Source organism: Lagopus leucura, unplaced genomic scaffold (assembly GCF_019238085.1).
Source record: "Lagopus leucura isolate 7727_CA_CO unplaced genomic scaffold, USGS_WTPT01 Super-Scaffold_100008, whole genome shotgun sequence".
Classification (NCBI taxonomy): domain Eukaryota; kingdom Metazoa; phylum Chordata; class Aves; order Galliformes; family Phasianidae; genus Lagopus; species Lagopus leucura.
The window spans coordinates 1,084,553-1,105,656 of record NW_024962265.1 but is presented as its reverse complement, the minus strand read 5'-3'; the positions used below and the strand labels follow the sequence as shown (position 1 = coordinate 1,105,656).

The following is a 21,104-nucleotide window of genomic DNA, read 5'->3' as shown; positions in this document are numbered from 1 at the left end:
GAACCATGACACATTTGTAAGCTTAACAAGCAGATTTCCTAACCAGACTCCAGTCCTTTATTTCTTGAAACTATCTTCTACAGTAACCAAAACGTTTGAGAGAGATTATATCTATTCCTGACACGTGTCCAGTTCTGAGATCCTCAGTACAGGAGGAAAGGACTTTATGAAGCAAGGCTGGTGAAAGGGCCAGAAGGATGGTTTTAGGAGCATCTCTCCTATTAGGAGGAGCTGAGAGCACTGGGACTGCTTCGCTTTGGGAAAAGAAATGTGGAGATCTGATCTGATAGGAGGCTGCAGAGAAAACAGCCAAGCTTTTCTCAGCGGTACCCAAAGCCGGGACAGGAGGCACTGGGGACAGACTGAAATACAGGAACTACTATCTGAATGTAAGAGAACGCTTCACTGCAAGGATGGCTGAACAGTGTGATGGGTTGCCCAGAGAGATTATGGAGTGTCTGTTGATAATTTTCAGAACCAAACTGGGCATGGTCCTGGGCAGCCTGCTGCAGCTGGCCTTGCATCAGCAGGGGAGTTAGATTCAAAGATCTCTAGAGGTCCTTGCAGCCTCAACAATTCTGTAATTCAGAAGCGAAGGCAAAAATATTCACATTTTTTTTTAGCCAGTAATGCTTTAAAGACTTTTCATTGCTTTCTCTTTTGTTTCCTTTATTAACTTCACTGTCATTTGCATTTCTCGCAACTTCAGTCTTAGCTGTGCCTCTTCACAGATTCACAGAATGGCCAGGATTGGAAGGGTCCTCAAGGATCATGAATCTCCAACCCCCCCGGCCACCAGTCTCCACATTTAATACTGTACCAGGCTGCCCAGGGCCTCATTTCACTTTTTTTTTAATAAGCCATTCATTCATCGTCAGGATGAAGAGCTGAAAATCTCAGCATTGTCATCCTGTACTCCTAAAGCCTGTTACTTTATTTTCTGTTTTCCCTTACTTTACCTTAAATATGACTTTTTCTGTACCTCTAAACTGTATTAGGCAGTCTCCTCATTTACTCTGATGGCTTGTGTAAATGTATCTTGATTTTTGTTGATATTGTCACCTTCCTGGTCTTTTCTGTTGCCCGTGCTCTGTTTTCATGCCGCATCTGGTGCAGTCATCTTTCTGTAACCTGGTCACAATTTTCATATAATCATAGAATCACTAAGGTTGGAAAAGACCTTAAAGATCACCCAGTCCAACCGTTCACCTATTCCCAGTAGCTCCCACTAAACCATGTCCCTCAACACAACATCCAGCCTTTCCTTGAACACCCCCAGGCTCGGTGATTCCACCACCTCCCTGGGCATCCATTCCAGTGCCTGACCACCCTTTCTGAAAAGTAATACTTCCTCATGTCCAGCCTGAATCTCCCCTGCCGTAGCTTGAAACCATTCCCTCTGGTCCTATCACTAATGACACGAGAGAAGAGGCCGACCCCCAGCTCACTACAACCTCCCTTCAGGAAGTTATAGAGAGCAATAAGGTCTCCCCTGAGCCTCCTCTTCTCCAGGCTGAACATTCCCAGCTCCTTCAGCCTCTCCTCATATGGCTTGTGTTCCAGACCCCTCACCAGCTTTGTTGCCCTCCTTTGAACACGTTCCAGGGCCTCAATATCTTTCTTGCAGTGAGGGGCCCAAAACTGGACACAGTACTCGAGGTGCAGCCTCACCAGTGCTGAATATAGGGGAACAATCACCTCTCTGCTCCTGCTTGCAACACTGTTTCTGATGCAAGCCAGGATGCCATTGGCCTTCTTGGCCACCTGGGCACACTGTCGGCTCATGTTCAGCCGAGCATCAATCAATACCCCCAGGTCCATTTCCTCTACGCAGTCCTCCAGCCACACCGCCCCAAGCCTGTAGCGTCGCCTGGGGTTGTTGTGGCCGAAGTGCAGGACCCGGCATTTGGCCTTGTTGAAACTCATCCCATTTCCCTTTTCTCTTTTTCAAAACCATCTTCCAGGGACACTCTCAAACTTCTTTTCCTTAGATTCTCACTTTCTTTCAAATATAAACTATTGTCTTATATATTTCCTACCAGTCTGTAAGTCATCTGGGTTGGGTAATGTATCCATTTCTATTTGGTGTTAATATTGTTATTGGTAGAAATGTCAACCAGTGTTGATAATTTCTTTTATTGATAGACTAGAGCTAGTTTGCTTGTGGGTTTCTTTTTGTTGAAAAATTCTTTTCAGTGGGAAATTGCAGAAAAAAAAAAAATCATTTTCTATCAGAAACGAAAGATAAGAAGTGTAAAAAGATAAATGACATGACTTGTAATGCTCATAAGTTTTAGAAATGTTTTGGAATACATACTTGAGTTGTATTCATAGAATCATAGAATAGCCTGGGTTGAAAAGGACCACAGTGATCATCCAGTTCCAACCCCCTGCTGTGTGCAGGGTTACCAACCACCAGACCAGGCTGCCCAGAGCCACGTCCAGCCTGGCCTTGAATGCCTCTAGGGATCCAGGGGCATCCACAGCCTCCTTGGGCAACCTGTTCCAGTGTGTCACCACCCTCTGGGTGAAAAACCATTAACAGTTAGCAATACATTGTGTGCAGTTTGGTGTATCTATGTATGCATACATGCATGTGTGTAAATGTGGTGTGCATGTGTAGGTAAGCTTGCCAAGCCCATACGATACAGACAGTATTAGAAGTACAAACTTCTGTAGTATATCACATTACTTTTGCCCCATGATGGAGTATCTGTTTTAAAGAAGTCAAATGATAATGATATAAGAAGCTACTGTTTAGATTTTTGTTAAATCAGGAATGCAGTGAAAACCTGAGTGAAAATTAAATGCTTTCAGCTGCTCATTTACTCTTCAAATTTTCATTTGAAGACAAATTTCACCTGAAACAGAGAAATAGTAACCAACCTGCATTCGGGGCCTTTTTATGTACAAAAATGGCTGTGGGCTCATTGGCTTTTGCCATCTTAATGATGCCTCTGCAAGACTGTGATGTTGTAATTGCTCTCTGGCTGCAGGATAATTCCTTTCTCCTTTTTTATGATAAGAATATTATGTAAAATAATGACTAACCTGTCAGAAATGCAGAATGTTTATGGATCTCTTTGTCTTCAGTATTGTTCCTCAAGGTAAACAGATGCTCCTGGCTTACGAAAAGCACAGAGTGATCTGACAAGGAGCTTGTATCCCTCACATTGAAATTGGAGCACCGATTAATGTTGTTGCCTGTAGCTTTGTGATATGTACAGTCTAAATTAGACCTTTGCAGTTGCTGTGTTAGGTGAATGCAAGCATGCTAATAGCATAATTTCTGGTTGCTGCAATGCATTTCTGCAGTCTGTTCTTTGTATTCCTCTCACATTAATTGAAGTAATTTTGCCACTGAAGCGTGTTTCAAACCTCTGCATTTAAATTGAAATTTTAATTCCCTTATTGTTTGGAAAAGATGGCTGAAGATGGCTTGTTACAGGTTTCATTATCAGTCAGAACTCTCCAGCTGCTGGTTCTAATGTGCAGTGACTGAGTAATGCTGGGAAGAATTATTAATATAAAAGCGGCAGCTTTTCCCAGGAGCATGAACAAGATGTGAAGAATATCTCTTGATGGTATGAAGTCAACAATTTTAAGAGGCTGGTGTTGTGTTTCTCATTCTATATTTGTCTAACATAGTGCAGGTGAGCTTTGATTATCACTTGTTCACGTTGTGTGTTCTGGTGTCTTTATATGCACACTCCTGTGAGCACGGCCAGGGTTTGCTGTTCTATAACTGCAGGTTGCACACTTTGTCTTGAAATTCCAGTTCCAACTTCTGTTGAACTGTAAAGCTCTGGAGAAATTAAAAGGATCCAGAGCACCCCAAACTCCTGCTTGAGACAAAACATTTCAGTTATTTTCAACTTTTGTATTTTTGGTTTTTGAAGTATGAGTTTGTACGTCAATCTGTAAAGGATCTGTTGCGTGACTCACATCACTGCTAAAAGTGAAATTCACTTCAATTTGGCAATTGAGTGCAGGTGCACACGTGTATTTGTATTTTGTCCTTATTGTGAAGCACAGTCACTGCTTAGAAAGGAATTCTAACATGGAAGGAGCTTCATGAGAAGGCAGTGCAGTGTCTCAGTGGAAGAGCAGCAGAGCTGGTGATGGTGGCAAGATGGGGCTGACTTATAAAGCACTTGGCCTGGAGGCTTTCCTGTAATTGCTGGAAGGCAGGAATCTGAATTATTCTCATCTGAGGCTGGAAGAGAAGATCTGGGCTACAGAACCCTATAGTCAAGTCAAACCTTGAAGAAGAGGGCACAGCAGTCAGTGGGTGAGGGCACACAATGGTCAGTGGGTGAGGACTGAAGGGCTCTTGCTTAGAGGTTCTTGGCTAGTTTCCTTCAGCAGTGGGTGATGTTTTGAAGGGCAGTATGCTGCGACTACAGTTTTCTTAATTAACTCAAATAGCACAGAGGTCCGTGGTGTTGATCTAATTGTTCTGGCTCTACTTTTGACCCATGAGGTACCCATAGGGAGGAATTTATATTTTCATGTGTTAAAATAGTCTAAGAGATGAAATGCTGAAAACAGTTGAAGGAAGAAATGTTGTTGAATCAAGTAATTAAAGGTCATATCATAACACAATTAAATGAAAATTGCTTAGGCTACTTTCTTTGCATTGCCTGGCTTTTAATTGTCCAGCTTTGCAATTTTAATGAGCTAATATCGCTTTGTCAAAGCATATAGACTTTTAAAAACAACTTTTAAATCCCATAGACCATGGTATGCTTACTCTGAACTTGATTTCTTATTGTAAGAGTACAGTTCCTTTGAGTGCAGGATTGTAGCACTTAGTAAAACATTGTGAAACTGCACAAATAGATCCGTAGGATAAGAGTAAGGATTACTGTCATACCAGCTGAATTCTTTTTTTATTAAGAGAATGACAGAAAGCAAAGAATAGATGAGAAGGAGGAAGTAAAGAGCCTTCTGACTGTTCTTCACTTTGGCTTGATATCACACCTGGTTATGTTACAGAGCTAGGAAGCGATGTGTGTCTGGTTTTACCCAGGAGCACATCCTTTTCCTTGAGCCTGTCTGCAATTGTCTAAATCAGTAGAAAGTTGAAGAGAGGGAGTAATTTGTTTATCAAGAAGTAGGCCAGGGAACACTCCAACACTGACTTTTCTTCCTTTCTCAACGTTAAGGAGGATTTTAGTTTCCTTCTGTCAAGGGAAGAATAATGTCTCCTGTTCCTTTCTGAAGTGAATAATAGCATTGGGCTTTTCTCAGAGCTGAGTGCTGTCTTAGTGCCAATTTGCATTGTTGCCAGTTGGTTGAATTTCTAGACCTGAGTGACTGTTTTTTGTTGTTGCATTCAATTAAGTGTATTTAACATAATGGTCATTTTCATTTGTGTTGGATACTGCCCACTCAGAGCATAGAGTTCACCATTGCTTCCTTATGACGTATTAAATGAATTTCTACACAGCTTTAGAGACTCCTTTGTTAAGATCTGTAGGGTTAATGAATCTATTTTTTTAATAATAGTTTGTTATGAAATCTAATCCTTCTGTCAGGATCTCGTCTAAATTAGAAATACTAATCAGCCCCAGTGTCTGCATAATAGATCATTTTACAAAAGTTCCTTATTTTTTTCAGGTGGGCTCTGGTAGGTGGGAATACAGTCAGAAGACATTCTAATATGAAGACATGCTATGCAGAAATGATTGTAAAGCTACTGAGGCAGTGAAAATGGAGAGGTGACATAAAGAAAGACATAAAGAGGACAGACAAACCATGAGTAAGATATTTGGAGAACAGTGCATGATGACAAAGGATTTAGCTTCCTCTGCAAAGGGGGAGTCAAACAAGAAGCTTAAATATGAAAATACTTCCCAGTACAGTGGGCTGGATGATCTTGGAGGTCTTTTCCAACCTTTTGTTGATGCAATGATTCTGATATTTTCTCAGGACCAAGGAAGGAATGCTGCTTACTTATTTGGCCTTTTCTTTCCCATCTCATAATCAAAGAATCATAGAATCATTAAGATTGGAAAAGATCTCTTAGATCATCTAATCCAGCAGTCAGCCCATCATCACCATGTCCACTTATGACTGTTTACAAGGGTGGACTGTGATAGGGCAAGGGGGAATGGTTTTAAACTGAGACAGGGCAGGTTTAGGTTAGATATTAGGAGGAAGTGTTTCACACACACTGGAACAGGCTGCCTAAGGAGGCTGTGGATGCCCCTGGATTCCTGGCGGCATTCAAGGCCAGGCTGGATGTGGCTCTGGGCAGCCTGGTCTGCTGGTTGGTGACCCTGCACACAGCAGGGGGTTGGAACTGGATGATCATTGTGGTCCTTTTCAACCCAGGCCATTCTATGATTCAGTGATCGCTCAGTGCCACATCTGCCCTTTTCTCAAACACCTCCAGGGTCAATGTCTCCTCTGCTTCCATGGGAAGTGTCCTTTTTGAAAACAGTTTCCCCTAGAGTTTGCGGCATTTGGAGTCATTACATCTTCCCAGAGAATGTTGGATGTTTGTAACCCTGGGCACATGGTTTGATCTCTCTGTCTGAATGTGGCTGTGTTCTTTAGTGTAGGATGAGGAGAGGCTTTCAGTTAAAAGTAAGGTGTGGTGACATCTCTTCTGATACTACGGGTATGAAATAAATAATTTGAAAAAGCAACAGAATTCTTGGTATGCATTTTTATTTCCTGCCTGCATTCCTTTCAGCCAAAATAAAGAACGTTAATAAAGGAAGTCTTTCCTTTTGTTTCTTCAATTCTGGAATTCAAACGCTGCGGTGGAAGAGTGTTGTAATTTTGTAATTAATGCCTTCAGTGAAAATAAGAGACTTTTGTTCATTTGGATTTCTACAGAAATTTTTTAATTACGGAATCTAAGTTTTGGCCCTGCTTCAGATTCCTTCTTTAGAATTACAAAAATAGTAATACTTTTCATTACTTCTTGCCTTGAAGTCTTTCCCCTCTTAGCACAGTGTCTTCTCATTGTAGACTCAATGGCTTCAGAAAGCAGAATTGAGAAGATGACATCTCCAGGGTTGTGTCTCATTTTAGGTTTGATGTGTGCAAAGCATTTATACTTAAAAGTATTATTTTGTCCTAGTTTTTAATGATTGGCAGATTTTATTATTTCTGATAGTTGCATTATCGAGGCTTGGAAGACAAAGAAGGCAGCTTTGTTTTTATTAAGATGCTGCATGTATGTGATTCGTAAACAAGGAAGTTATGAGCTTTCTTGGGTCTTTCCTGAAGATTCATTTTGAATGCTGTACCTTTACTCAGATGACAGAGCTTATTAGCATTATTTGTTTGCCCCAGAGGAGCATTGTAAAGCTGAAATAATTATTTTAGCTTGGAAAGTTTGGAAGAGTACTTGTAAGTTCTTTATATGAGAAGCATTGGTGTTGTGTGTCATTAGAATATATTTCACTTCTATTCCTTCTTTTTCTGTTCTTTTCAAATTTAGAAAAAAAAAAAAGCCCTCACCTTGCTTGGGTACAATTGAAGGCATTAGAAAATGGAAGGCTGCTTTCCCTTTGAAACATCTTATTTTTTTTGTCGTTACTACGCTTACAGATGACTTTATCTCATTCTTTTTATCCTGTAATTTTCATTATCTGAGACAGTCTAGTACATTAAGCTGTTACTGCTTAATACTGCTTCATTTGCGTTGGCACGCGCTTGACCTCAGCCCCTCTGCTCTTGGTTAATGCACCAACAAGCATTGATATCTCTCTGGAGTATTATCATGTGGCTGTTAGCTCAACTAATAACAACCATTCATTTAAGCTGATGAAAGTTTATTAAGTAAGAAAACATGCTGTAATGAAGGTGGAATGCATGTGTCTAGTATTTTACTACGGTAAGATTCAGCTGTACAACAGGCAGTGGTCATGATGAAAGGGGAGATGTTGGTAAAGTTTTGATCTATGCTTTTGGGAATTGACATTTCTCAACGTGAAGCTTAATCTTTCCTGATCATAGAGCAGATGCAGTGATGAGAAGTTCTTTGCTGAAGGCAGTTGTCTCTGCCATTTAATGATGTATCTTTTCTTTGGAATGGCAGTTTGAGAGCTCTGTTCTTCAATTTATATTGGTTGACTTTTAAACTCATGAAGCTAGGAGTATTACGTACCTTGAGGTTAGTATTTCTTTTGCCATTAATATTGTTGATAACCTTTATTATTGAGATATTTTATGGACCTAATTCTGTGAGACTTTTTAACACTTCCAGTAACCATTGGTCTTTCTAGAAGGTTTCTTTTTTGACCTCTGATTTGTACAGGTGTAATCCTGCCCTGGCAACAAATACCAGCAGAATTTGTTGGGAGTTGTTATGGGTTATGGGACAATGTAAAATGTAATCTAGATAAAATTGATTGTATTTTTTAATGCAGCTCAAAAGGCAGGGAATGATGGGTGAAGAAGAGTCATTTAATTTTCACCAGGGTGTCTGAAACACAGGAGTGAGTTATCCCGGAAATTTTCAAGTGGAGTTAACTGATTTATAGCTGGTGAAGTTGGTGTAATGCTACCAAGTAACCTTCAAAATAGCCTTCAAATTACATGACAACATTTTGTCTATCATGAAGACTTAGAGGAAGGTTTGCACTGATCAGCTCTTAAACGAAGATTTATAGGCAGCATGCCTGATTGAGGAGGCATTGGTTGTCTAAGAATACAGTTCAGTGTTACCTACTGTGACATCTTCATGAACTCTGTAATAACCAAGTTAATAATTATAAAATTATAGAATGGCCTGGGTTGCAAAGGACCACAATGATCATTCAGTTTCAACCCCCTGCTATCTGCAGGGTCGCCAACCACCAGAGCAGGCTGCCCAGAGCCACATCCAGCCTGGCCTTGAATGCCTGCAGGGATGGGGCATCCACAACCTCCTGGGGCAACCTGTTCCAGTGTGTCACCACCCTGTGTATGAAAATTAGTAGGTAAAGAGCTAATTGGAAAGAGTTGGATTCCTTCAACAACATACAAATGGGTTGGGGAGTGTGAAAGATTTGAGATGCTGTCTCAAAGATAGGAGATCATTTATGGAAACTGCAGGTTTGCATTAAAAAAAAAAAAAGTCCCAGTGTTTTCCTGTAGTGCATTAGGCCCCCATTGCTGTAGACATCACTTATGTTGGCAGAGGATGCTTAGGATGAATGGTCCTGAAAAACCACACTTTTCTTAATGGAAGTTAAGGATGAATGAGGGTGCATGAAATCAGAGATCTAGTGTGGAAAGGAAGAATAGAAGAAAGAGCCTTAAAAGTTTTTTTTTTGTTTTTTTTTTTTTTCTGATTTAATAATACCTTCAATGGTATCTCTATTCCATGATAGTGCTCCAGTGAGATTTAATGTAGATGGCAGCACAAGGTCAGACCAAAGGTGTGCTGAGGCCACTGTCTGATGTCTGATGGAGGGGATGCTCAGAAAGAAGATGAAGATGGAGCAAGCAATAGCAGCCTTTTCCAAAGCACTGTGAGCTTCCATCAGCAGGCAGCCTTTCACTGAGAAGCTTCTGTCTTTTGTGTTGAATAGTGCTCAGTAGATTTCTTCCTTGACTCTGTCCTTTTTACTTTGGAACCAGTTTAAACTTATGGCCTCAGCAGTGTCCCGTGGGAGCTGAGGTGTGTGGCTGAGCTATGTGAGCCTCTCAGAGGTGATACCCAACTTTTAATTTGCTAATTTCATCCAATTGCCAAGGAGCTACTAAGGATTCGAGGCATTCAGCTGTCACAGGTACCAAGTCCTTAGCCATAGTGTTGCTGAGGTAGCTCATATATTGTGTTGAAGTTCAACTGAGCAGTTGGCTGATCCTCGTGGCTTTTAGCTGGTCTGTTCCTTGAGCACTGCTTGTGGTTTCAGCACTTTGTTACTAGAAAGACATTGATGAATTAGAGAGAGTGGAGGAGGAAGGAGAGTGATGGATGGGTGGCAGGACTAAGAGAAAATGGCAAGAATTAAATTAATGTAGGTGGAGTAAAGGACAGCAGGTGAGGGACATAATTCTGTAATTGTTTTAAAATTTGTAGAGAAAAGTAGTAAGTTAGGTTGGGCCACTACCATTTGCATAAAGGTTTAATAACAGTAAAGGATGGCTGCACTTTGTATTACTATGTTTGTAACAGATTTGCTTAGGTATTTTCGTAGTAGCAGTATTCTTATCAGCAAAAGATGTAAAACCAACATTGTAAAATAGAATTAAGGTGGTAAAATAGTCGTGGGGAAATGGCTTTGTCATCTAATTGACCTCTGTGCTTGTATCTGATATTACTGATCATTATTTTTCTCTTAAAGAAAATAAGACTAGCTGGGATGGTTGATTTGGAATATAGGATTGTGGAATTCAGCTTTTTGGAACTTGTGTGGACGACACTTTTCTGCTCCGTTGAAGCATTAAAGAAGTGTGTTATTCTTTTGCCTTTACCTTCTTACTGTTTGGTGTTGTACTGCATGCTGGCTACTTGCTGCCTGTTTTTGTGGAAGTGGCTGCATTTCAGTTGTTAGATGAATGCACGAGTGGGCAATCTAATCTAAGGCACTATACTTAAGAGAAAGCAAACCCCACCAACAAAAAGAAAGCCTTTTTACTCTTTACGTTTTCCCTGTCTTTGCACTACTAAATAAGCTTACCCTGTTGGCTTCTCAGGATGGGCTGTTCTCTTGCAACCTGAGCATCGTTTTTGGTGTGTAGGTCAGAACCTCCTAGTTTTCTCCCTACTTTCTTCCTCAATGATCAGCAAATCCCTTTATTTCTAAAAAAGAAGTGACCTCAGCTATTTTCAAAACACTGCTGCAGGGCTTGCCTTCTTTACTTCTCTGTCTTTTGGAACAGTTTTGGAACACTCTTTTAGCTTCTGAATTCTTTCAAGATGGTTTAAAGGCAAACAGAATTACTTGTAATTTTTTCCATCATCTTAATATCCAGCGTGCTAATCAACGCTCAGTACTGTTCATGATGAGTGCTTTCTAAGCATTCATTAATCCCCACACATCCTGTGTGCCTTTTCTCTTTTTTTTTTAAGGGAAAAGAGGCAGTGGCAGTCAGGAGTAGCTCTCTGATTTGTGTGCTTTTCATGTTCTCCATGCTTTTTGTGCCAAAGACTCCTTGCTTTGAGACTGTGTGGATGTTCCTTCAAGTCCAGGGTCATCTTAGCTTGCCTTGTCCTCATACCATTTCACACCATGCTGTACACTGGCCGAGGGTGATTTGGTAGTGAATGATTCTCTGTCCTTGGATTTGTTAATGTAGCTTGGGTGCAAGATTTCCTTACATTCCTTCATTCGGCTGTGACATTCTTAAGGACAGAAACACAGTAGCTTCATCCTAAATGACCTTGCTACCAAAATACTGAACAAATTTTGCAGTTGAAAAACCAGTTCACTTGATAAGACTTATGTCAAGCTTCTAATTAGAAAAATATAAATGCAGTTTAAAATCAGGCTTAATCTGTTGTTCATTACCCAAACACTGAAGATTCAAAGTACTGTTCAGATGTTGTATTGAGGGATGTGGTTTAGTGGGGAAATATTGGTGGTAGGTGGACGGTTGGACTGGATGATTTCGGAGGTCTTTTCCAGCCTTGGTGATTCTGTGATTCTCACACAATCCAGATGTAGACAGAATTCAGCAAACTGCTTGTTTAGATCAGGCTACATGCATTTAGACCTTTTTTTTTTTTTTTTTTTTTGAAGCCATTCTCCTTTTCTGTACCTTTTGAAAGCAAGTTACTTGTAAAAGCAATAGATCAGTTCTCCCCTTTTAAATGTCAGCATTGTCTTTATTCATCCAGCGAGGCAGCTGAAATCTTCTAGACTGCTGCTGTTTATTTGCTGTTTTATTCAAAGGGTTCAGCTTTTCTCCATTTGTCATACTGTGTTTGTGTATGACTTGACTTTTTTCCCTTCAAATTGTGACCTACCACATTGTTTTCCTTTAACCTTTCTCAGTTGTTTGCTCTTCGTCTTTTTGTATCTGTCATCTGAATTGAGAGTAGACTGGTATCCCAGATGGAAAGCATTTTGTTTCCTGGTCTGCACTACCATTATTCTGTTTTTCTACCCTGAAGGAGAACTTCAAGCCTTTCATTTTTATCTCTGCTTATAGACTTCCACAATATTGGAGGTCTAGAATTAAAAGAATTTCTCTGTTTTACAGTACTTTCTGGAAAACTTAAATACTGTTGAAAACCACCTAAAGGGATCTAACTGAAAGCAGATTGAAAAACTTTGGACAAAGTTGAGAAGACTTTTTTTAAGACATATCTTTCTCATGCTTAGGTTATAGTGTAAATAGTAAATTAAAACCTCCCAAATGGGTTGTTATGATAGGCAAATGTTTAACTATACCTTCTTTTTCAGACAGTAAAGCTCTACTATAAACTGACTGTGACCTTTAAACCAGCTGCATGATGTTTCTGGTGCCACAGTTACTTTTTTTTATGAACTTGATTTTTAGAGTATATGGAACAGAGCTCTTTTTTCAGCCATATTTCAATGATCCTTATTTTATAAAGGGTCACTGCATATTATTGTACTTCATACGTAAGTAGATTTTAACGTCAGAGGTGACTGTGAGTTTATGTAACTCAAATTCTGTTGTTGGACGAGCCAATGTTTTTATTATTCTTTCAACAAATAGAGTAATTTTGTATTTAAGCATGTCTTTCACTGAGAGAGCCAGACTACTCTCAGAGATTAAAAAAAATATGTGAATACGAGAAAAGTGGTGATAAGGATTACACCCCCCTTTTCTTTTGGTACCATTTACTTGTGGTAGAATTTCTGTTTAAAGAACTCCTTCCCTCTGTATGCTGTTCTACTTCTATTAGCCCTTTTATTAGTATAAGTGCAGTGTGTAATAGGAATATTAAAAAGAACAGGCAACTACTTTGAAGAGCTAGTCTAAGTTGAAAGGATAAACTAAAGAGGAGAAAATCTAACTGCGTATCATACATATCATACTGTTCTTTGTTTTGTAACATCTTCAATCTTCTTTGTCCAACCAAGGGTAAGAATTAAAAAGAAAGGGCTATATATTAATTGTGCCCTCAGTTCAGGATGTGTCTGAGGTGGCAGCGACATGTGGAAGACAAGGTTCAGGTCCCTCACCAACTTGCTGAGTAATGCATTTCTTTTTCTAAATCTCACTCGTGTCACCTTCAAGATGTATATGTGATACGCTTCCGTATCATGGGAAGTGACCATACACTTTTAAGGCTGTATCTGTTTGGAAGGCTTCGCTACAAGAATGATGTTGGCATTGTGACAGAAAGGGTTTGCAAGAGAATTCCAGTGGAGAACACCCAGGTTAGAAGCACATGGGGTGTAAGAAGAGTCTGTGAAAACTGAATTTGTTCAGTCTGCAGAGAAGGGAGGGTTTTGCCATCTGTGACCATCTGGAGAAGCAGAGGCTGTATGTAGCCAGGCCTCTCTGCAGAATGCATAGTGAAGCAACTAGAAGCAACCATCTCAAGTCTTGATGGGGGAAACTGACTGAGTGCAAGAAGAAAAGCAATTAAACACTAGAAATGAGAGACCAGAGAGGCTCCAAATCTCTATCTGTGCAGATTTTTAAACCTTGACTGGAGGTCTTGGTGAACATCATCTAACATTTGGAGTTAGCCCTGCTTTGAGCTCTGATTTGGACTGGAAAACTCCAGAGGTCCCTTCCAAGCATAGTTAGTATGTTATTCTGTTAATGGTATGAATGCTAATTCCTGACTTCCAGAAAATTATTTGGCTTATTCTAATGGAAAATCTTGAAATCTGTGCTTACTGCTGTTACACATCAGCATTTACCTGGGGACCACTGAGTGTTCCTGAGCTACCACAATACTGAGCTACCGCTTCTCAAGGAATATGGAGATGATGCAGTCCTGCAGCTGAGATCCCTCCTTGGTAGGCATGGATAGCCTTTGGCTTCATGGCTATATTTAATAACAGCTGCCATATGACATTAGCTGAGTTGCTTTCAAATTTTGATTTATAATAAGTTCTGTAAAGCAGAGTTAAATGTGGTAGAGAGTAGGAATCAGAAAAGCTAGACTGTTCTGAAAATGGATATAAGAATGGGTTCTACTGCTACTCTAAATGTAGGATTGTTCTTCTTCAGTTCTTTTTAAAGTGAGTGTACAAAACACCATGAACTAAAAAAAAAAAAAAAAAAGTATACTTTTATAAGGTGCTGTAAATGCTAAAATCTGAAGTGTTGTAACTTGTTGAGATTTTTTGCTATTCTTAATTGTTTGAAATAATAAAATTAAAATCCTGAAGAGTGTTTTTAGTTAGATGGCTCTTATTTGAGTACTCTGGGTAACTTTGTGATAAATGAGTAGGAAAAAAAAATTGTGCAATTCAACTACTTAATATTTATTTTAAGTTTCTTATTTAAGAAGGAGGGAGGCAGTTGCTTTTTAAAATCTTAAAAGCTACTTTTATGTTTAGGAGTGGTCCTAGCAATATATGTAATATGTTCAGCCCAATATTTAGGCTTCTTTCTGCAGTACATCTTATTGATTTCTTCTTTATTCAAAGAACAGAGGCTCAATGTCCAAACTAAAAAAGAGAAAAATCCCTAATAAGAGTATTTTGTTGGGGTTAATGTTCTCTTTAACAGGAGAAATAGCTATTAAGTTGAGCAGGAGCAATGTCATGTTTTATGGAGTAGTTTTTGTGTTGTACTCTGGCCAGCTGTACTTTGTGCAACTCACCTGCCTCCTTTTCCATGTTAGAATCTGAAATGAGAAGAGGTTGTGAATCATAGAATCACAGACTTACTGAGGTTGGGAAAGACCACAGAGATCATCTAGTCTGACCATCACCCCATCACCACTGTAACACTGAACCATCAGACTAGATGTCCCTCAGTGGAACATCTACTCTCATCTTGAATGTCTCCAGGGATTTTTTTCCTAATATCCAACCTGAATCTCCCCTGGTTGGCTGGCAATGTGGGGCCATTACCTCTCATCCTAATTGAAGTGCCATGTCCAAGTTGAATATGAGTTGACAGTGCAACTGGAACTAAAACTCTTCTGATCTTCAAAGGTTAAAGTATTTTATCATATGCTTGTGTCTCTTGCACAGTACTGAAGATTGTGTGATATTGGCCAAGTAGGGATGTAAAACTCAGGTTTTTAATTGAACTTTGGCAATGATAGATGTATTAGTCTGGTCCCAGTTATGAGTTTCGTTAAAAATACTGTATTTCTAGTCTTGCTGTTGCTGATGTCCAGACTCTTCTTGGATTCACTTTGCATTGGCCGTGCTCTTGGTTGACACACAGTGTTGAGTTTCTGAGCCCTGTTGTAGCCTTCCTGCTCCTCAAGGCAGCTGACCATCATGTTAACATGGTCATAATGTGCACTTTGGTTTTAAATAAAACCACTTGTAAACTGTTCCTGTTTGTGTTTGTAGGTAGTCACCAGAGCTGCTGGTTGCTGTTACTGCTCTTGCTATTCGCTTGCTGCTTCCCCTTCATTTCCATCCACCTCTGTAACTCTTAGAACTGCTAGACATCTGGAGAATGAATCCTTTTTGATTTTAGAGCCTATCAGTTACAGTTATTTGCTAAAAATCAGCTGTTAGAACTGGTCTTTCACAGGACAGTAAGGTGAAGCACTAGCTTACCAATGTTTCTTAAATTTTTTCTACAACAGTTGCATTTGCTGATCTATCTGTATTGTGCTTTTAATTTTGAGCATTCTTTGTAATCAACTCTGCATCGTTTTGTTTGCTTATGGTTTTGCTTTATGTTAGGTTATCATAGAATCATAGCATGGCTTGGGTTGGCAGGGACCTCAAGGATCATCAAGCTCCAACCCCCCCCTGCCACATGCACGGCCACCAACCTCCATATCCACCATACAAGTTAACAAAATGTTTTAATCTTATATTTTGTATTCTGAAATATGATTTAGGGTGCTGCTCCATAGCTTGCTTGCTGCCAGAATTTAAGAAAGTTCTACGTAGGTGGAACTATTGAAGAGGATTTCTTTTTGTATGTAGTGTCTACACTCCTAAACTGACTGGAGATCTTCCATGGACCTCCATGAACTTGGATTGAGCTTGTGGTTACTTTCCAGACTTGAACTGTTCTGAACATAAAAAAGTCTTTTTGTCTTGAGCTCTTGTCTTGATAATTGGTGGTAATAGGAAATGAAATGCCTGAAAAGAAAGGAGCATTTATTTGAGGCTTCACTGGAGTGGGGCTGCATCAAGTTAAAAGGCTCCAGGTGTGCATGACATTGAAACTTGTCTGTGCGGTTCAATCACTGGGAAAGTGGCATTTATCAAGGACATAACTTCAACTTGTCTGACTGCAAATATGGACTGTCAGAAAAGACAACTTAAAGTCCAATAGCAGACCCTGCAAAAAAAACCAAAAAGCTGTTTTTTTCCCCCAGAAAAAGAAAGTTCAATGCATGACAGCGTGAGGTTTTTCGTTTTTAAGTACAGTAAATGATTGATTGTTCCATTTGTTTCTTAACACATTTGAGAGCTGGATGTTTGGTTTTAATGATTAGCTTTGAGAATAGCTTTTTAGTAACTGGAAAGGTAAAAATTGAGCTGCAGGATTTGAATGCAAAGCTTTAGATTTTGTTGCGTGTGGTTTAGATGATACTTTCACTGGATGTCGTAGCTTTTTCTAATGACATTTTCCTCTTTGCTTTCCTTGCTGCATTTTCATCTCTCAGCTTCTCAGTTTGACAAATGTTGTTGCTGATTTTGTTCTTGCTTTGTTGAAATTGCTGACAGCTCGCAGGGCAGTGATGAATGCCTGCACACCCCCCCAGAGTGACTGGGGGTTAAAGCACCTTTGTGATTGGGAAATTTGGGATACATTCCCACCTGCCAAAGAAAGGAGATAAAATTAGAACTTATGTTTACTTCTACCCAAAGTTTCTAAGCTGTGTCTGCACTGCTTGTTGACCCTTCTCCATTTGTGTGCACTCTGACGTGTTACCTCTTTGGGGAGATGTGAATTTGGTTTTTTCTTTCATCTGCAGCATGGTTTTATGATCATATTTAAATAACTGCTCAAAATAGATTTTGGGAAGAAGAGGATGAATAGTTCATTGTGTGAAATGATAGGAGCCATGTGAGTGCTCTTTGACTTCAGTATAGCTGGGATTAGGAGGAATCCTGTTCAGTCCTCTGATTGACAGACAGAAATTCTGTTGACAAAATTTAGGCTTTCAAGAGGTCTTTAAGGAAATCATGATGAAGTTCTCCCCTGTGGATTGCCAATATATCATTGTTTGATTGTTCTGTGACTTATATTAAGCGATGCTGAGTAATCTAGATGCAGGTGCATATGGCAGAGCAGCAAATGGATGCTCTCCTTCCATGCAAAAAAGTTCTTGTTTAGCAGCACTTTTCGGGAGTAAGGAAGGAAGGAATGCAGTTTTCTCATAGAAACTACTCTTAATTTAAAAAGTTGGAGTGCCCCAAGGCTATTTTGGGGTCATTCTTGACTTGAAGGCAAGCACAATAATGCTCTGTTGATGTATGTTCTTTCAGTATGGTTAATATTTACTGGTATTAAGGGACCAGACCTTAGCTTGGATGTCTGCTTACTGTATCTCCTTGCTTCTCATTTTTAATGTTTAGCTGACAGGTTTGCTACAAACTTAAATCCTGAAAAGCAAGCAAATGCCATATTTCACCAATAGTAACTTAAATTATTAGATATTTTCTTCTAAAAATGTAAATACCTGCTTTTCTCTGTAAAAGGTGATGCACAGTAAAATAAGCTATGCTTGCAGTTATTTCCAATTCATTTCAACATCAACCTTAAAGTTAGGGATGCTGCTGGGGAGTGCTGGATCTTTCTAAGCAATTTAGAAGATTTGTGAAATTTTTAGAAATAGTAAACTGGGAGAGATCCGAACTGATAACAGTGCTGCTTTAATACCTTAATTTGTCCTTCCTGGTACATTTTGTTCATGGCCTTTTTTCAGGGCACAAAGAAGATTAATTAAGTTTCTCATTCTAGTGGCCTCTGGATGCCGGTCTGTTGAAGTGCACGAGCAGGGCAGCGTTGCTTATGGCTTGTACACATCATTGCATGTCTGCATTTTCATCCCTGGAAGTGTTCAAGGCTGGCTCAGATGGAGCTTTGATCAATGTGACCTAGTGGGAGGAGTCCCTTTCAACCCAAACTCCCCCATTCCAAGCCAATTGTGAACTCCTTGCTACTGTTGCATATGATGCTATGATCCCAGTCTGGTGCTTGTGCAGAATTATTGTCCTTTATTTGGAACTTGATAAGCAAACATTAAAACAAAAAACAGAACAAAACAAAACACACCACAAATAAACTGGAAATGGGAGTAATGTTTCATTGGTGTTAATGTAATGAAAAGAATAAAGATACTGAAACAACAATGTCAATATCTTAACACTTTTCCACACTATAATCCTTCTAGTTTGATACCCTTTGCTTTAATTTATTTAATAAATGATATTTAAAGTAGCTTGTCTTATACATATGTTCATGATTTTTGAAGAATGCTCATTAGATTTCAATTATTTGCATACTGAATCCTCTCTGTATGTTGATTTTTCTCTTAAGAGTACAGATAGTGAAACACAACTTGAGCCTTTTCTACTTCAAAAGAATTTGTGGATAGAGCTGTCCTGGTATTTAGATATTCCTCCAACTGAAGGGAAGGATTCTGAGAGGTGCGTGAAATGACCTTGGGAAGTTGTCATGTGTGTTTTCATTCCAGGTGTCAGCAGTGGATTCCTTGGAGGGTCCCCTTCTTCAAGTGGAGGGATTGAGTGATCTGAGACTGGAGCTCCACAGCAAGAAGATGAACATGCACTTAGTCCTGATAGATGAGTTACACCGTCATCTTTACATCAAATCAACTAACAAAGTGGGGCAGCGCAACAAGGAGAAGGGGAGAATAAGGTTGGTTTGATTGATGCTGACTAAGGGCAGTGGCTCTGGGAGGGAAGAGGACAACCTTCACCCTGTCATCAGCTGAAAATTTCTTGGGACTGTAACATCAATTGGAATTTTCATTCTTAGATTTGTTAGCAACTTCCTTTTGCTCATGGCTGTGAAGATCCTGAAACCCCCATGTATGTTGGTGCTCTGTGGAGCCTTCGAGCAGTTCCTTTGCTTAGCAATTCTGTTGGGTTTTTTTTTTTTTGCTGCTTCTCACGGAATTATGATGAGATCAGTTCCTTTCTGCATTCTTTTCCTTCCCATGTACCCTTCCCACAGATGCCATGATCGTGAGGCTCTCAGGTCAGGCAAAGGGAATATCACAGAGGAGAAGTGCTCATCTGTTTTATCACGCTGCCAGGGTTTAAAAAACTTCAAGTGATCATAAGGTTACTGGCCAGAAGCCACAGCATTGAAGCACCCAAGCAAAGCATCTTAGCTTTGTAGTGTTCCAAAGGTGTTTTAAGGATGTTGAAACACTTTACTCGTTTGGTGTTTCTGATCAGTGGGAGTTCAGTTCAACTGGTACTTTTTCCTAATGTTGTGAATTCTAAATTTGATGGCAGTAACTTTTTTGGGAGGGAAGAAAGGAAGATACTGGCTAGAAAAAAGAAAGTGAGTGATTGTCACTTTCTGTAGAGCAGGAGAGATAATAAACAATGGTGGGGAGCAACAGAGGAGTCAGCATATAATTAAGATGCAGAGAAAAGATAAATTAGCATCCTATTATGTGGAAGGAGGAATAAAAAATGCTAACCAAAAATAAGAGGAGAGATAGTAAGTTTCATTAAATAAATTCATGAAACTAAGAATTGTTTGAAGTTGAAGTTTCTAGGAAAGGGAGTTGTTAGCAAGGCCTTTCTCTCTTCCTTACTCATCTTGTTAATTAAAAACAGACAAAAAGCTTTGGTGTACCCAGACTATGCAACTACTAATTAACTGCGATTTTGTATGACTGCTACAGGGACCCTTATCTTTTTCTTGCTTTGTCTTTTTCCATATTCCTTGTTATACATCATTGATACGATATTAATATGAACACTTGGATCAAGGACAATCTTGTAGCTTCTTTTTGGTGCGCTGCCCTAGACTGCTGTCAATTAGGATGCAATTATGGTTATAGTTACTTAAAATCAACACAGCAAGTGTGTTAGATCTAACAGTGCTAATCTGGAATGTGTAGCCAGTCCCTTTAAGCGTGGTGTTGTAGATATGTAGAGTGTAGGTGGATAGTAAGGTTAGCCCTTGTTTCTGCATGTTTCTGTAGGTATTTTGACCTCTAAGGGAAAACACAAAACTCATTAGAGGGAGCCTTCTCTGCTTCCTTATCTTCGAAATGATTTCTTGCATTTGCTCCCCTGCCATATCCAGCTTTATGGCTTTCATTATGCAGCTGAAGCAATGCAACGTATTTTTGGCAAATGATACTATATGAATTATGGAAATGACCAAGTCTTTCTGCTTTCAGAGTAAGAAGGTTCCTTTGGAGAAGGGTTTATGTAGATGTACACAGAACAGGAATTTGGAGGGGAGGAGAAAGTGAATATTGCTAGAGGGTGCTAGAAAAGCTTAAAGGAGTAAGTAGTTTACAAAGAATCACAGAATCACAGGGTTGGAAGGGACCTCAAGGATCAGGAATCTCCAACCCCCCTGCCACAGGCAGGGCCACCAACCTCCACATTTAATACCAGACCAGGCTGCCCAGGGCTCCATCCAATCTGGCCTTGAACACCTCCAGGGACCGGGCATCCACAACCTCTTTCTGCAGCCTGTTCCAGCACCTCCCCCTCTCTCTCTGTAAAGAATTTCCCCCTAAAGGCTGTGGAAGTGGGATCATCTCTATTCCATATGTGGTTTTCTAGAAAGATCATAACAATTCTTTGTCAGTTTTTTATCAGGAGTTAATTGTGCTGGAGGCGAATGGTGCTGTGGCCACCATTCAGAGGAGTCTAGAGCTGTAATAAATTCAGAGTGGCCTTGGGTTACCAGATTTTTGTCGCTGATGCAACAGTGTTCCCTCATCGTTGCTTTTTGGCTTTTGTCTTCTTCTTTCAAGTGTATTTACACATTGTCACTTGTACCCATCTATGGACTTGTGCTTTAATTTAGGTTTCATAAACCTCTTTATCAGAACTGTTACGTTTATC

The 21,104-nt window shown here is 39.7% G+C and overlaps 1 protein-coding gene across 1 annotated transcript in view; it reads left to right on the top strand.

Moving 5' to 3' along the window:
- The window catches only part of EXOC4 (exocyst complex component 4), a 402,172-nt gene that overhangs the window by 25,905 nt on the left and 355,163 nt on the right, over positions 1-21,104 (top strand). Inside the window, exon 4 of the mRNA XM_042872752.1 lies at positions 18,734-18,918. Coding sequence (XP_042728686.1) covers positions 18,734-18,918 — 185 coding nt within the window. The remainder of the gene's footprint in view (positions 1-18,733; positions 18,919-21,104) is intronic.